This window comes from Rhincodon typus, chromosome 2, assembly GCF_021869965.1.
Source record: "Rhincodon typus isolate 14 chromosome 2, sRhiTyp1.1, whole genome shotgun sequence".
NCBI classification, from domain to species: Eukaryota; Metazoa; Chordata; class Chondrichthyes; order Orectolobiformes; family Rhincodontidae; genus Rhincodon; species Rhincodon typus.
Window position 1 is genome coordinate 47,694,197 of NC_063333.1, and position 17,524 is coordinate 47,711,720.

At 39.9% G+C, this 17,524-nt stretch overlaps 1 protein-coding gene across 1 annotated transcript in view; it reads left to right on the top strand.

The window, feature by feature from the left end:
- Nucleotides 1-17,524, top strand: part of cdk14 (cyclin-dependent kinase 14) — a 365,296-nt gene that overhangs the window by 193,457 nt on the left and 154,315 nt on the right. Inside the window, 1 exon segment of the mRNA XM_048607904.1 lies at nt 9,069-9,178. Coding sequence (XP_048463861.1) covers nt 9,069-9,178 — 110 coding nt within the window.

Consider the following 17,524-nt stretch of genomic DNA (forward strand, 5'->3'; position numbering starts at 1 on the left):
CTTGTGAAATCCACATTGATACCATTGGGCTGCAGGGTTCCCAAGCGGAATATGAGTTGCTGTTCCTGCAACCTTCGGGTGGCATCGTTGTGGCACTGCAGGAGGCCCAGGATGGACATGTCGTCTGAGGAATGGGAGGGGGAGTCGAAATGGTTCGCGACTGGGAGGTGCAGTTGTTTATTGTGAACCGAGCGTAGGTGTTCTGCAAAGCGGTCCCCTAGCCTCCGCTTGGTTTCCCCGATGTAGAGGAGGCCACAACGGGTACAGCGGATGCAGAATACCACATTGGCAGATGTGCAGGTGAACATCTGCTTGATGTGGAAAGTCTTCTTGGGGCCTGGGATGGGGGTGAGGGAGGAGGTATGGGGGCAGGTGTAGCACTTGCTGCGGTTAATTGGCCAGGTTGGATTTGACCTGTGTTCTTGTCTATCAGACATACCAGTGCAATTTTCCACATTGTCATGCCGATGCCTGTGCTATGGCTAGTTTCTGTTGTCTTCCAGTTTTAGCTCCCACTTCATGACAAATGCAGAACCTTCTGACCTCATTCACATCCATGTAAATGAGTGGGAAAGCTCTCTGGATCTGATCCAGATGCAGACATTGTTCCCTGCATTGTGCCGTGATACAACACGAACCCTAACTTCACCCGTACAAACACATTGCAATACTTCCATTTTCCACACCTGTTCTTCCTCTGGTTGTAAAGAAAATCATCAACTGAGTGCAAATTCTTTCACTTTCATTCCTCTCACTGCAGTAAGTGTTGCAGAAGTTGTTGCATTAAAAATAAAGCAGTGGTATTTACAGAGATTGTAAATTCAGACCCAGTTAGCCACTAATGCTGAGCAGTCTTGGCCTGTTGACTGACATCCACAGGCAGGAGTAATGCGGCTGTCAAACTTGTTTTCACTTTGGGCCTCTTGCAGTGTCAATGTGCCTACATTTGTGGGAATGATAGTTTAATTCAACATTTGATAAAGTAGTATTGCTTTTTTTTTAAAAAAAAAAACTGGGAAAGCATTCTCATTTGTATATAAATTGGATCTTTAGAGTTTGATTATTGTATACTTCTCTCCAGGCAGAATGCTGTCATTCTAAAGGTAAGGAAATGTGATGTGCTAATAGGTATTCATTTCAAAGACTTGAAGTTGAAATCTGAATAAAAATACAGCTCAAAATATTTTTGCATTAACTTGTATTTTTAAAGTTCATGCCTTATTTTTAATAGTTTCTTTGCACCAAAGGTCCTTTTTTAGCCAAAAGAGTCCTTAGGAGACTCATTACTGGGCACTTAGTTGCACTATTTAATTAGTGATGACTAGAAATTGCATTACAGTATCCTGAAATAACCCCTTTACCCTATCCTTGTATTTTTCTTCATATTTCTTTTCCTGCAGCTGCCATTGGAAAATCGTGGGTCTGAAACAATATGCTACCGGTCTGTGTCTTGTCCTTTTATTGGAAGCTAGATTTAGCTGCTATTTTCCATGTCAGTGCGTGATATGTGGACAGACTGCATAAAACAAATTGTGCCCTGCAGAGTTTTATGCTCCGTTGAGTGCTTCCATTCTAGGTTTTTTGTTGTGTGGTCTGAATTTCAGCCAGACTAGTTTTGTTTTGTCTGTCAATGACAATGTGTGAGTGGAAAATAAAATGTAGAACCTTGAGGAAAGTTTTCAAAGCCAATTTTTAATTTCAAGTTTGTGTTTGTGTATGTGGGTCTGTCTTTGAGGCATTTTCAGTCATATTTTCTAACATTCTGCAAGTGTGGGGTCATTTATTTTTGAGTTTTAAGCTCCTTTGAAACTCTATCACTTGTGTTTGTTTTTGTTTGAGTTGCAGTTATTTTAAAATATTGTAAATTTTGTGAAAAATAACTATGCTTCGTGTAAGAGATGTCCCATGAATTGAAGAATACTGTCTAGACTCAACAGTGATGAATGAGTAGGGTGCAGCAAGTGCCTTTGACGCTTCACCCAAGCATGTGTTTTGTCCTTTCTAGGAGAAACATTGACAGGAAAAATGCAAAGAAGCTAATGTGAATTTTAATTATTGTTTTAATAAGCTTCGGTTGAAGCTCTCAATCCAGTGGGCAGCTATTTAAACTGTATGCAAAATCTTGCATACAATCATATTTATTAGCCTATAAAGAACCCAAAATGTTACAGTTGCATTTTATAGTGACAAGTCATGTTCAATCACAGCTGTTGAGGTGGACTTTTTCTTTTGAACAGTCTGTTATAAGAGAGAAAAGGAAAGTATAACAGTGACTAGAACTGATGGGGCATGAAAGATCTGTGCACTTTAATGGATGAAAAACTAACACGGCGGAAAAACTACAACAGTCTCTGTTTTCATTGAGACATTACAAGCCGGCGGCTGCATGATGTCATTGCCAGAAATCGAATAGCACTTTTCGGTTTTATTGGAAGTACTTTCATATTATTGGTTTCTGTGATGGGAATGAAGTTGGAAGGTTCTGTAGCCCATTCATAAGCTCTAGGCTGCTCATCCATTTGAGACTTATAAATGGCAGCTGCAGCCATTTAAGCAGAATGATAGGACAACTAGATTTGAAGATTTATAGGAAGTTGGGTGACTACAGATTTAGATCTAACATCTAATTTCTTAATGGATTAAGGACTCTGATGCTCCAGTGCCACTGGTACATGCACATATTGTTACTTTAAGAAAAGTAATTCCTGTAAAGAGAAACCAGCATTGGCACAGTAAATAACCTAGAGGCCTTGGTCATGAGGAAAAAAAACAGCAGGAGCACGTTGTAGTGTATCCTAATGTGATGATGGGTGACCAATGTATTGAGGTTGTTCTTAAACTTTGTTCTTTTCTGTGAAATTTGCTTATGACATAATGTGTGTTCTTTGTCGCGGTAAAACAATTTACTAATTGTTTAGAGATAGTAGGAACTGCAGATGCTGGGGAATCCGAGACAACAAGGTGCAGGGCTGGATGAACACAGCAGGCCAAGCAGCATCATAGGAGCAGAGAGGCTGACGTTTCGGGCCTAGACCCTTCATCAGAAATAGGTTTTTTTTTACTGATTCCCTGACACATTTTAATTTTGAAATTTAAGCTTTGCTCAATTTCAGTCAGCTTAATTGAGCATACTTGATTTGAAAATATTTTGAAAAAACTCTTCAAGCATTACAAAGTAATTGAAAGTCTATCATCCCCCCACCCCCCTTCAAGGGAAGATAAACTTTATATTGATTTCGCTTCAGCGCTGCTCAGTGAAAATAAATGTATTACTGGGGACTAGGGCATTATACTGACCTCTGCTGTCACTGTAAGTTCAGACATCTGTTTCAAAGGTCATAAACTGTCTGGGAATACGAATGCTTCCTGACATTCCAACTATGTGTTCCACCCCATCCTCATCAACATTACATTTTTATTGTTTCTTCTTCATTGCTTTTGCCAAATCCTGGAGTTTGTCACTTAATATCTATGTGGGAGTACTGTCACTATGTAGGCAGCATTTCAAAAAGGTGTCTCATCACGACTGTATTGAGGGAAATTCTGCATGGATGGTAAATGCTGACCTTGGCAGTGATGCTGCCCACATCCGACTTTTAGAAAAAACCAAATCTCTGCCAAAGTGAGAGTCCAATTCTTAAGGTTTCTGGCCAGAATGAAAGCACAGTGATGGAAAGGAATGAGGGTCTGACCCTGCATTCTGGGACATGAGGGGAGTTCACCTGTCAGGGTCTACATCTAGCCCAGTCTTGCCAGCTTGCTCTCAGAATTGCTCCAAGTTAATCACTGATGTGAATAGTTTCAAAAGTTTTGGCTGGATTGGCATTCCGGATTAGGAAAGATTTCCTCTTGGATCTAACTCCTGCCCTGTTCCATGTCTTGGCTGAGAACCTGACCGCTGGGGCACATTGCCCGGGGCGGGGGGTGGAGATGCTGGTACCATTTAATGTGATCTAGTCCATCACGTAGGATCCGTACAACATCTGTAGTAACCAGTTCAGTTGACATAATTTGCAAAGTGAATAATTCTGACCTAAATTGATCAAGGATAAGACCATAAGACATGGGAACAGAAGTAGGCCATTCAGCCCATCAAATGTGCTCTATTAATCATGGCCTTTTGGATTTGGGAACCATTATTAAATTTAATTTTTAAGTTATTGGATCTTTGCAGTCTTGCTTCAGGAGTGAACTACTTGAGGGATACCCAGACTCAGATTTTCTAGTCAGAAGATGGTCCACAGGACTGATTAAAGCAGGTTCTTTGACAAAGCACAACAGGAATCTTGAGTAATTCTGCTGTTAATTCTTTTTCTCCTACACACATTGCATTTCTGCAGAGATGAGGGAAATTTAGAAGGCAACATTGGAAAGTTAACTGACAGAACTGCAATGGACAAACCTGTAATCAGTAAGGGAATCGAGGTTCAGGGTAAAGGCAGGAAAGTGTCATTGAGGATTATCAGGTCAGCAATGATCTTATTGAATGGCAAAGCCAGCAAAATAGACTGAATAGCCTGTTTCTGCTCCTACGTCTTATCCATGGACTAGTAATCTAGAACCCCAGGTAAATGTTCTGAGGACTCAAGTTCAGTTCACATTATTAGCAGATGGTGATATTTGAATTCAATAAAAAGTAAAACAACACACTGAGGATCAGCTTGGGTGCTTCGGTACTGGTTGTTCACGTTGGTCGCTGTCTTCTGAGTTTATCCAGCAGGGCCCAGAAATCCAAAAGTAACTTGTTTTTGCAAGTTAATCTTCCCTATAGCTCACTGTCCAACTGTTTTTCCAACACTGCACCTCCCCACGACCCCTACCCAACATGATTCCATGGAACCAGACTTCTGTACTGTGCCATCTGCAACACACAAATAATGGAATCATTCAGTTCTATCATTGAAGAGACCAGTCATCTATCCAGCATGTCAGATTCTTTGTGTGAACCATGACGCTTGAATTGCATGCCATTGAGTGCTTGGTTCATTTACAGATTGGCCCCTTATCTGATATCCTGGAGGGGCCGATGATCCCCGTGAGTAACGTGACAGTGTGAGTAATGAGAGGATGGGAGTAAATAACAAAGGGAAGATGGACACAAAACTTTGACTTATTTTAAGTTGATTTGCTTTTCGTTCAAAGTATCAGTAATAACTGTATTCCTGTTTAAAGGAAGATAATTTTCTCTGGATTGTCTGAAAGAGTGGTTTTGATGTTATAATTTTCAACCACTTTAGCAACAAAGTAGTGGCCACTTTCAAATATGCTTCTCTATGTTGCTTAAAAAAATTTCACCTAACAGTAAAAATTAATTTAAAAAATCATTTATGAAACTATTCAATTAATGATTCTTCTATAAAATTCAAAATTGAAAGGCCTATTTTGCTGAAAATTGGTAGAAATCGTAATACAGCATGACACAAAGCAACCAGAACACTACTTTTTTTTAGTTTGACTATCGTGCAGTGTTGGAATAATTCTGGAATCTCTCAGGCAGCATGAAGGATGGGTCAGAATAAGATCAGGAAGTAACAAGAAAGGACAGAAATATGGCTTTGAAACAAAATACAGACTGACGTAAGATTGAGTGACTGTTAGGAGGGATGCAAAATAGTTTTATTATTTTGAGGCATAGATATCTGTGCCAAATCACAAATTTTAATTCATGCTACTGTGATATTTAGGATCAAAACCACATTTGGAGAACAGCCAGCAGAACATGTGGTTGAACATCTGAGAAGATGCTGTTAACTTCAGTCGGTTAAGGGATTGTACAATTAATGAGGTGAATAGGGAGAGGGGTTTGAGTTTGGACATCTGGTATGCCCCAAATTAAGCATATATTTATACTGTGTTCATCAACATACCCTTACACACTGCGCATGGGTTCTTAATAGTTCATGTAATAATATAATAACCCCAAGTGTACAGTGTGTTCATGATATCTCATTTGCAGTGTTCACATAGTGAAGGAAACCCTCAAGTGTTCTGCAGCACACTTCCAGAGAGGATAATCAGTGGAACTGCAATCGTCAACATACACATTTGAAGCAAACTTCATCTCTATCGCAAACATCTTGTGACAAGTGTATAGTTATTTGAATGAGGGAACATATGGTGAAGCATAGAACATTGATTGTCAGGACTAGGAGAGTTGCAGGGAAGCAGGTGTGACAAAAAGAAATAACATTCTGCCTGTCCCTTATGAATTGCCTCTGGCTACAGGGTATAGTGGGGCCGGTAATAGTGGCCATTAGGACATGTGGAATGCATTTGTGCTATCATTGCCCTTCATACACGTGACAATACCATCTGTTGCTGTTTGCTGATGGGTTGGCTCTCCCTATTAAGCTAGATACACCCTAATTGGAGAATGCGTTAAAAACAACTGTGGGAGAGATTTGGGGAAATCAGTACTGATCGACATTTGATGTTTAGTGACCAAAAAACATGGTATGGGGTTGACTACCAGTGCTAACCAGTGTGGGGAAGCATTGCAGTGATGCTGTCATGTATACACTTGGAGGAGTCTATGAAATGGCTCTGCACACCATTGTGATTGTTTCAGCTCAGAGTTACTTTAAAGTTAAAAGTGTGCAGGTTGAAAAAGACTAAATGCATTGGGGGGAAAAAACTAGCATGAATAGAAAATGTTGTACCTTTATTATATTGTTCATTTTATGGTTTTCCACAGTTCAGGAGAGTGAACATTATACTGATTTATTTATCTACACGCAAATCATCAGATTTACTCGCAAGATTTATTTGCTTTTGAATGATTCTGTGCTTTCTCCTCTACCGTAAGAGAGATATTAGGTTGTCACTAAGAGAGAATCCTTTTGGTATCTGTCCTAAAATTGATCAATGTAGTTTGAGCCTGTGGCTGTTTTGTCTATCTTAATTTTAAAGTAATTTTCTAAATTTAACTTTTATATTGGCTCTTAAAAGTACCACTTTTCAAAGTGGAAAAATGTATATTTCTCCAGCCTGCTTTCAAGGTTCCAGCTTCCATTAGCTATTTACCAGTGCTTGAAGATCTCCTTTGTGTTCCCTTAATTCTGCTGGTGAAAATTAATTAATTAATTATGCCGATCCTGCATTTTGTGAGAGGTAATGATCCTCGATAATTTAGGACAAATTATCAATATTTTATTGAATGGCATAGCAACAAAATTTATTGATATTCTCCATAACATTAAAAAGCCATGCATTATTTCATATAATTAAGTATAAATAATAAGCTTAAGATTATGCATGAAATATTGCTTTTTTTCAGTGACCAAACATTGATTTATTTTTGTTTTTTAAAAAGTCTAATAGAAATAGTTTGCCAGCTCATTAATGTAGCTGTTAAGGGAATAAATCATACATAATGGACTCTCTCACATGGGCTTTTGACATGTAATTATGGAAATAATAACCATCACTAATTGGAGGATTTGTACTTAAGAAATAATTTTATCATCCATTACTTCACAATGTCACACATATGAAATCATTACTGGTATGGCAAGATGCCAACTACTCCATGAAGATCGATTTCCATTGTCCTGTTTAAAAAATGCACCAGTGTCTCTCATCATGTCACATTTGCTGTTACATTAAGCATTTCGAGATCAATGAGGAAACGAAGTTCCTTTTATTTTGATCCAATTCCCCTTATTTTACTGACCCCAGCATTATTTTTGAACTAGTTGTAGAAATGAGGAAACCTGCTACAAAACAAAAAAAAATTCCAAAAATGAGAGAGCAAATTTACCACCTCCACTGGCATCTCTTACAGTAATTAAGATTAATCCTGCTCATTATATGGCAACTACATAGGGGAAACTAAGTGGAGCATTTGGAAAATATGAAATGAGGAAAAATTGGGTTTCTGTTCAGATGACTTTGGTTCCAAGAATTACATAAGGTATCGAAGCCTAATTTTTCTGCTGAAATAATTGTATGAGTTTCAGTCAATAAAATTTTTTATAACAAATATAGTTTTGCTGGATACTAAACTTTTTAAAAAAAAAAATTGATGATCATCCTGCTGCTGTCTGACTTCCGTGAAATATTTGATATATGTGTAAAATCAGTAAAGTATTTTTATACATGTAGAAAAATGATGCCAAAAATATTTGAAGTGGCAAAATGCCCCTTGGCTAATGCTAAACATTGTTCTGTTTTACTTGGAAATACTAGCTTCTTTCTTAAATTCAGTTCATTTGTTAGATTTCGGTTAGATTCATTTGTGGTTAGGCTAGATAAAATGTCACTATCACCTTCTAAAATTCCATTTTGAGAATTTGTCCTTGAATGTGTTTTTGTCATCTTTTTGCATTACAGTTGCCTAACTATATGTCTGTTATGTAATTTGGAAATTTTGCACATTTACATCTTTAATCAGATATGTCACCAGAGCCAAGACCTATTTATTGTTTGTTAATTCTCTTATTTCCCCTAAGAAACCAAGAAAGAAAAAAAGCATTGTCAAATGTTGAGTGCATGATTCCATTATTTTGTTGCAATAGATCTATTTCTCATTGCAGTATTATGATTCTTTTCTAGATATAACCAGAATGGTTGAACCAGAGTGCCCTAAACAATATACTCTGTTCTTGAGACATTTCAATTCTGGTTTCTGTGACTGTCTACTGTAGAAGACAGATGCTCAATGGCCTTACTTATAAACATTTTTCGAGTGAATAATCATAGTGCTTTTCAGGTCTCTTTTTTTTGATTTTAAAAGTTACTCCATACTTTTAAGGTTTTGTCATATTCTTCCTTATACAAAATTTAAGAATACAACTTAAAACCATGTATTTCAATATCTGTGTAGTCCAAGATCTGTAAACTTTACTTTTAACTCAAATCACAATTTAATGAAATAGAGTATAGATGAGATTATTTGATGGCCTTCATGACCTTTTTGAAAGGTTCGCATGAACTGAAGATCCTGTAAAAGCTGATAAATGTACATACCTAATATATTTGAAGAAATATAAAGAACAAATTAAATACTTATGACAAGCTTGGCATCAACTAAATGCAAAATATACTGAGACAGTTAAATGATTAAAAAGCTAATGAATATAAAACAATTATCTTTACCTTTTTCTTATTGTTCCAGCATACAGATCTGTGCCAGTATATGGACAAACACCCAGGGGGACTTCTTCCAGATAACGTGAAGGTAAGAATTATAATTACCCAATCCTGCGAGTGGTAATATCTTCTATATTTTGTTCAATTTTTTTTCCAATTTTCATCTGTTCTTCAGATTTGGTTCCATAGTTACTTATCATACTCTAGGAAATCGCCCAGTTGGCCATTTGTCATACGCGGATTTTGACATTGGATATCTCACTTAATTTGATATGGAGTATGTTACAGTAAAGTCTTCTGTCAACATCAGTTTTCACTTTCAATAGCGGTTGGTGGATACTGTTTTGACAGTGAGAATGCAGGCTGTTTTTATCCCCACAAACTCGGAGCGCTGTGGCCTTAGTGACCCCATTATGATCCGAGTAAGATCGGTTACTGTAACACAGGGGTCTGCAAACTTTTTCAACTAGTGAGTTACATCTGGGTATGAAAATTGTATTGGTAGTGTGGAGTGAAATGGTTCATAAAACTTCAAGATACTAGTCTTATGATAAAGATGCAAAAAAGCATGTGCGTTGCATGATAATCTCCTCATAACTATGTAACAAATCCTGATGTATCCTCTTTCAATGCCCTTTTGGCTTAAAATAAAGGGGGCCATGGGTCACTCCATTCTTTACATCTTCACAGTAGCATTAAATCTGGTATCTCCCTCCCTTCCCCTGCTCCATCCCTCCTTCCCCCTCCCTCCCCATCAATACCGGTTGACTTGCTGAGTACTCCAGCTTTTTCCATTTGTATTTCAAATTTCCAGCATCTGCAGTATTTTGTTTTTTATCCTTTCAATGTAAGTGCTGCTTTGCTGTGGTCTACAAATTTGGTGCTCAAGGGCTACCCAGGGAAAAACAGTCAAGAAAAGAGAGGAAATATGGAGAAGTCAGAAGGCATCTGAAGGACTCCCTGCATCGTGTGGGGAGCATAATGATCTGTGTTCACATCTCATTCTTTGTCATAGAGTAATGAGTGTGGAAACAGGCCCTTTTGGCCTAAACTAGTCCATGCTGACCATGGTGCCCACTCGGCTAGTTCCAATTGCCTGCATATAGGCCCTATCCCTCTCAACTTTTCCCATTCATGTACCTATTCAAATGTTTTTTAAATGTTGCTATTGTACCTGCCTCAACCACTTTTTGTCTGGCAGCCTGTTCCATATACACACTGCTCTCTGCATGAAGAAGTTGCCCCTCAGGTCCTCCTTAAATCCATGACTTCTCACCTTAAACCTATGCCTTCTAGTTTTCAATTCCCATCCCTGAGAAAAAGCCTATATGCATTTATCCTATCTATGCCCCTCAGGATTTTGTAAACCTCAAGGTGTCACCCCTCATTCTCCTATGTCCCAAGGAATAAAGTCCTATCCTAGCCAAACTGCCTCTAAAACTCTGGCCTACTCGTCCTGGCAACATCCTCAAATATCTTTGCACACTTTGCAGTTTAATTATGTCTTTCCTATAACAGGATGACCAAAACTGTGGACAATACTCCAAGAGCAGCCTCACTGACAACTTGTACAACTGTAACATAACGTCCCAACTCTTATACTCAGTGCCTCGACCAATGAAGACCAGCATGCTAAATGCCTTCTTCAGCATCCTGTCCACCCGTGATGCTTTGAGCTGAGAATTTAAAAACCTCACAGCAAATTTGAGATGCTGTCCAGAGCACCTGTAATCTGTTACCTGATATGTTCATAATTTCTAGCTTTCTCGAAATGCAAACCTAGAGCCACACACTTCTATACTTCCTATTATAGTTGTCGACCATTTTCTTAAAAAGTCTAAACCTTAGCTGCATGTATGGCAGGAAGAGAGGATTTTGCTTTCAGCTCCTACTTTTGGTGATGTATAAATAACTAATCACTGAGGTGCTCATCTCAAAATGTTGAATAGAGATTGCTTGGAGAGACTTTCTTGATTTGAGTTTGATTGTTGTCACGTATTGAGACAATGAAAAGTGTTGTTCTGCAGCACGCAAAACATAGTGCAGAATACAGTGTTACAGCTATAGAGAGGCTGCAGAGAGAGAGATCAGAATTAACATTGGAGAGGTCCATTCAAAAGTGTGATAGTGGCATTGAAGAAGCTGTTCTTGAATCTGTTCATACATGGATTCAAACTTTTATACCTTCTGCCCGACGGAAGAGGGTGAAAGAGAGTATAACCAGGGTGAGAGGGGTCTTTGATTTATGTTGGTCGCTTTCCCAAGGCAGCAGAAAGTGTAGATGGAGTCAGTGGAAGGAAGGCTGGTTTTGCGTGTTCACAACACTGTAGTTTCTTGTGGTCCTGGGGAGAGCAGCTGCCATACAATGCTGTGATGCATCCAAATAGGGTGCTTCCTATGATATAATAATTCTAAGAACTGGTAAAAATCTTTGTGGACCTGCTGAGTTTCCTTAGCCTTCAAAAGAATTACAGATGTTGATCTGCTTTCTTGACTGACTGTCACGTCAACATGGGTGGACCAAGACAGATAGTTGGTGATCGTCCCTCCCAGGAACTTGACACTCTCAATCATCTCCACTTCAGCACCATTGTTGCAGACAGGGGCATGCCCTCCACTCCACTTCCTGCGGTCAATGACCAGCTCCTTTGTTTTGCTAATGTTGATGGAGAGATTGTTGTGTTTACACCAGGCTGCTAAACACTCAATCTCCTTTCCTGCATTCTCTTGTTGTTTGAGAGCTGACTTACAACAGTTATGTCATCAGTAAACTTGTAAATGGAGTTGTGGTGGAATTTGGCCACAGATAAGAGTGTATAACAGGTACCGTAAGGGGCTGAGTACGCAGCCTTGTGGGGCACCGGTATTGAGGATTACTGTGGAGGAGGTGTTGACGCCTGTTCTTAGTGATTGCAGTCTATGGGTTAGAAACTTGATGATCCAGTTACAGAGTGGGGAGCAGGGACCAAGGTCTCAGAGTTTAGACCTGAGTTTGTTTTGGAATTATTGTGTTGAAGGCCAAACTGTGGTCAATAAGTAGGAGTTGTTGGATCTTGCTGTAGCCTTTATGCTTTGATATTTTAGTCCCTTGCTTACCAGCAAAGATTTTGCTGGGTTTACAAATTTGCCACCCTCTTATTATTTGTGAATTCTAGTCTGTGTCCTTGGGTAACCAACTCTTCTGCCATGACAATTCATTTTCCCCAATTTACCAAATCAATATCCTTCAAGAATTTGAATGCTTTGAACAAAGCTACTTTCCTCTTTCTTTGTGCAAATGAGAACACCAACTTGACTCAGTAGACAGAAGTCCCCCAGTACCATTATAAATGTTCTTAATAGTAAAAAGCTGATAAGACTCACACTAGTTCAAACTGTTTTTATAGAGAATGAATATACCACCATTCTAATGAATAAAGGCTCTCAGCAGCATCTTACCATTTCTGTTGTTTGCAATTGGAGACAGATGGTCATGTTTGTCATCTGCAATATTGTGTAACCTCTACTGGGTAAGTAGCTGATCACCCAATGCCTAAATGGTTCTGTTGTAAATAGTACAGAATACTACAGGCAATTGTTCTGGATGAGTTGCTAGCCCAGGATTTCCTCTGCCTGTATTCTCTTACTGTTTCTGTCCTCCATTTGTTTTCGAAAGAAGCTGCACAGTTTTTATTCAGTTGTGCCAGAGGCAGCAATCCTAGGCAAGCTTCTCCCAGGACCCAAAGATGATGTCAAAACTGTCAGTGAAACCTTCAGAGTATTGTTGCAGTGCTATGCCAGTGCAGACCTGAAGATTCCTGGTTCAAGTCCTGGACTCCCAACACACATTGCACCAGAACTCAGCAAGCAGTGAAGGAATGCGAGAAATGGGGGGATTAACAGAATTCCATAAGAGTTGAATTTTTGAAAAAAGTCTTAGTCGGATTTTAACTTAAATTAAAGTTTCGCTATTGCCATTTAAATTCTTGCAAAAGCAAAAGGTACATCAAACCTCTGGTAAACTCTAGGCAGTCTTGCATGTGCTCTTACCTTTGGCTGTCAATGTATATGACAATGTATGTATGTTCAGCACTTTAACATGGTAGCCACACTTAATTCAGAATAAAAGCTCTAGCCTCTGATCATTGACTGACTAACACTGACTCACCTAGAAGTATTTCGCTTGGCCTTGAAGTTGTTTCTCTGGAGCTTTCCAGATCAGAATTTTGATTGTTCAGCTTCAGAAGCTCAACAGGCTCAATGGACAGTTGTACATATGCACGTGGTGTATGCTGCTTTCACTGGTGCTACAACTACAGGCACGATTAAAGCTCCTGCGGGCTGGATGTGGGCCTCAATCGGTAGTTTGTCCACACCTGCTGTAGCACGCACTGAGCTTTGAACTGATAGCTTGGCTCAGTTATTCCCTTGGTTAATACCCTGTGGCATTGAGAAGTCTTAGAGGTTCCATAAAGAAAGTTGCAACTCCTGTGCAAATCCTGAATGTATTTGCAACTTCTGCTAAGAAATTCATTAATAGTATAAAATATGTCCGAAAATGTACTCCTATTTTTACATGTGACTGCCATTTGCTGATGAGTGGTGAGCAGGAGGCTGACTCCTATTGGTTTGGTTATGAAACAGTATGGCATGGCTCAGCTCCAGTCCATTTGAAGAAGAGCTCTTATTGTGGACAATGATTTACAGCCCATTTTCATTAGTCAAGTTACTGTGCTAATTGTTCTGTTCCTAATGCTTTTATGATTACGTGGTATCATGAGACACTGAAGGATAAGTGAAGTCGTGGTTATAATTGTTTTCCGAGTTATAGAAAGTGAGTATTTTTGTAGCATTTCTTAGATCTAAGAAAAAGTGAAGTTGCCATAGTCTTACGAGACTCTAGGACAACTCTCTCATTAGAGAGAGATGACTGTTGGTGGCTTAATCTGAGGGTCAGCATATTCTGGTCAAGGGGAAAGACTGAGAAGGAGATTCTTTCATGGTAACTTCAAATGTTCTGGGAATTGAACCCATGTTATTGGCATCATTCTGCCTCACATAACAGCCGTCCAGCCAACTGAGCTAACTGGCGTGGTAGGTGAAAGCCCTCAAGTGGACATGCTGCATGTAATACAAAGGATTAGAATCCTTCAGTTTTGGTGAGATGTGTATGCAGTGACAGAGTTAGAGTTCTGCCTCTTGGACTGAGAAGTACCAGAGAGAAGAGGGTAGAAAATAATTCACCTTTTTGTGACATTGATGTTCTGCTCTGTGTGGGACTTGTGCTTCTATCTCAGTTCAGGCTGTTTGGATCTGATGGTGTGGACCCTTGCAGTGGCCTGATGTGAACATGGTAAACCAGTTCCCCTGCACTGAATCCACCAGCACCTCCCAAGTCTCTGCCAAGGGGCAGACTTGCGGTTTTTTCTTTATTTTTTGGGGGGCCATGTCTTCACAGTTTGGGCTGGAACACCACAATGGCAAGGGTCTTTCCCAGCTTGCAACATTTGATCTGCTGCGCAGCTGCATTTTAAATATGAAGGTCAAAATGTCCCGGCAGTGGTGAGCATTTCCATTTGCTCACCTGGAGATTCCGTAAGGGACGTGTCCACCATCTTGGTTGTGTAATTAATGAGGTGGAATATCATGTGAGAAAATTAACTCTCAGCGACGATGACATATACACCATGAAACTTGCCCCCACACTTCAGCTGCAAATGGGCAAAGTCTGGCCCTTTATCCTCTACTAGTTATGCAGATGACCCACAAGTTTTTTGTCATTGTTTTGGTATCCAGGGGAGATTCTGAGGCCAATTATGAATCAACTTGTGCTATATTTGTCTGTTGAACTGTATGTGCTCCTGAGGGAAGCAGAGAGTAAGCATTGTCAATAGGAGAACTGCCAATGATTCATATAGTACTGAATAGTCTGCTTGTCTGTCACTGTCATATGGTGAAATGTTGACTCACTATAGCTGCAGCTGGGGAGAAGGAACCTCTTGCTGATCTGGTGATATTTACTGACTGCCTTCTAAGTCATTCTATAAAGTGGGGCTTCAAAATATTTGAATGATATTTGCAATGTTGTCTGTATATGATGTGCAGGAAGTTGCATTGTATTTATTGCAAAATTAACTAGATTTGGTTCGGATTTCTTGCAATGACCTTTTTTGATTGAACTAATCACTAATATGATCTGAGAGCAAAAGCATGCAGTGTTTCTGCAAAGATGGTGATTATTAAGTAGAAAGATGGCTTGCAGAAATGGAACAAAAGTTGAGAACAGCAACTTAAGGAATGTTCATTATTGGTAGTTTTATTTGGCAAGTCCCCATTGATGGGAATGTTATTCTTTCTGACTTGTGGAAATAAGTATGTGTGTCATGGGTGGAAATGGGTAGCTATTGAATGGATAGTTGCCAAAGATGAAAGTTAAAACCTTCCGAAGTTTAACAATAGTTCTGTGGTGTGAGTGTTGAAGAGTAAGATTGAGGAGCGGGATCAGGGAGTAGGGTGAAATGAGTACAGTACTTGGTATAATGAGTACAGTACTTGGTATTTATGTATACCAAGGGGTGGGGGGTGTGCGGAAATCTGCCAAAATCATGGAGAAAGAGGAAATAGCTGAGATACTGGAATGGCACAAAGATGATAGAACAAGCATTGGAAAAGCTGCTAAATTTTAAAGCTGTCAATTCATCCAGTCTTGGTGAAATGCTTTGAAGGACGCTGAGGGAAGTAAGAGTTTGTGTTTGTGTGTCTCTCTCCAGCAGACTGAGGGTGTTGGGCCTGGCTGTCCTTGGCAATGTCAGCTTGTCCATGGAGACACAGTCATGTGACTGTGCACTGCTGCAGCTTCTGGGCAATGAAGGCCATTGTGTCCCACATCCCTGTCTGCTGCTCCTGTTTCTCCCTGTGCGTGTGGATGAACTCTGCTGACACTGCAGGGTCCTCTCCTGCCTGGGGATGAGCAGGTGCCCAGTTTCTGGCAGTCCTCTGACTGCCAGCGACCTGGGGCATTTCTTCCTCGATTTTCTTCCTTGCCCAGCTGTGGAGCTGTTGCAGATGAGTTGATCACCAGCTTGTGCTCCCATATTTGTTAAGGCATGTGTACCCACCAAAGTGTTAGGATCAGGGCTGGTCTGGGGCATACAGGAGGCAGCCTTCCCACTGGTTCCTCTATTCTTTCATCGCCACAGGTTGAGAAGGTAGCTTCGGGGGTGCTGACTGTTTCTCTGGTGACGGACATGCCAGCAATACCTGCAAAATACAAGGGAGGACGTGTCACAGCCTGTGGTTAGAAATGTCCAATGATGCTGACAGTGGAGATACTGAGAATTGCATTGGAATGAAGAGTGGTTAGGAAGGATATACTGGCATTGTAGAGGGTGCTGAAAGTGTTTGAGGATGGTTCCAAGGATGAGGAGCTTCAGTTACATTGGAAAAGCTAGAGCTCTTCTCTTGAAAGAAGAATTGTTTGAGGAGATTTGATGTACTCAATCATGGAGTGAGATTTGAGGGAGGAGCTTACTCCATTAGCAGAAGGGTCAAGAACCAGAGGACCATTTAAGCTGATGTAACAAAGAACCAATGAAAACCATAGGCAGGTTCTGCAATGTCATGATTTTCTGAGCATTTTCTGTCACTTGACTGTTGATTGGAAAGTTCAGACTAATACATCAATTTTACATAGAACATTACAGCGCAGTACAGGCCCTTCGGCCCTTGATGTTGCGCCGACCTGTGAAACCAATCTGGAGCCCATCTAACCTAAACTATTCCATTATCATCCATATGTTTATCCAATGACCATTTAAATGCCCTTAAAGTTGGCGAGTCTACTACTTTTGCAGGTAGGGCATTCCACGCCCTTACTACTCTGAGTAAAGATTTTCTGAATTTTCCAGAAAGTCTTCAAGATTGGATTGGCCCAGGGGCAAGAAAAATCATTCCAGTATGAAATGGCCTATATGAATGTGAACACCATGTACCAGAAGGGAGCAGTGAATTTGCATGGTGAACCAGATGCCCTCCCTGTATGCTTTCAAAATCTGGGGAAAATAGATTCCACTTATTGCTCTTTGTGGGAGCTTGTTGTGTGTAACTTACCTGTAATATTTTCTGACATAACGGCAGTGACTATAGTCAAATGTATTGTCAGTTGTGAGGTGCTTCATGATGCCCTGGTGCTGGGAAAGATGTTGTGTCTTTGGAAGTGACTTCTATCCTTTATTAATACAATTTTTTTCACAGCTGCTTCTTCAAGCAGTTGGCTTGAGAATCGAGGTAACAATCTGAATGAAATTTTGCTGAGTATTTTGTTTGTCAATGGTTTTCCCATATCAAAAATTCATATTGTCGTTCATCGTGGGAGGAACTGCAGCTATTGTGACACACGTCTATCAGTGAGCTGACCCAAAGCCTGTTAAATAGATAGTCAGAAAATTACATGGAT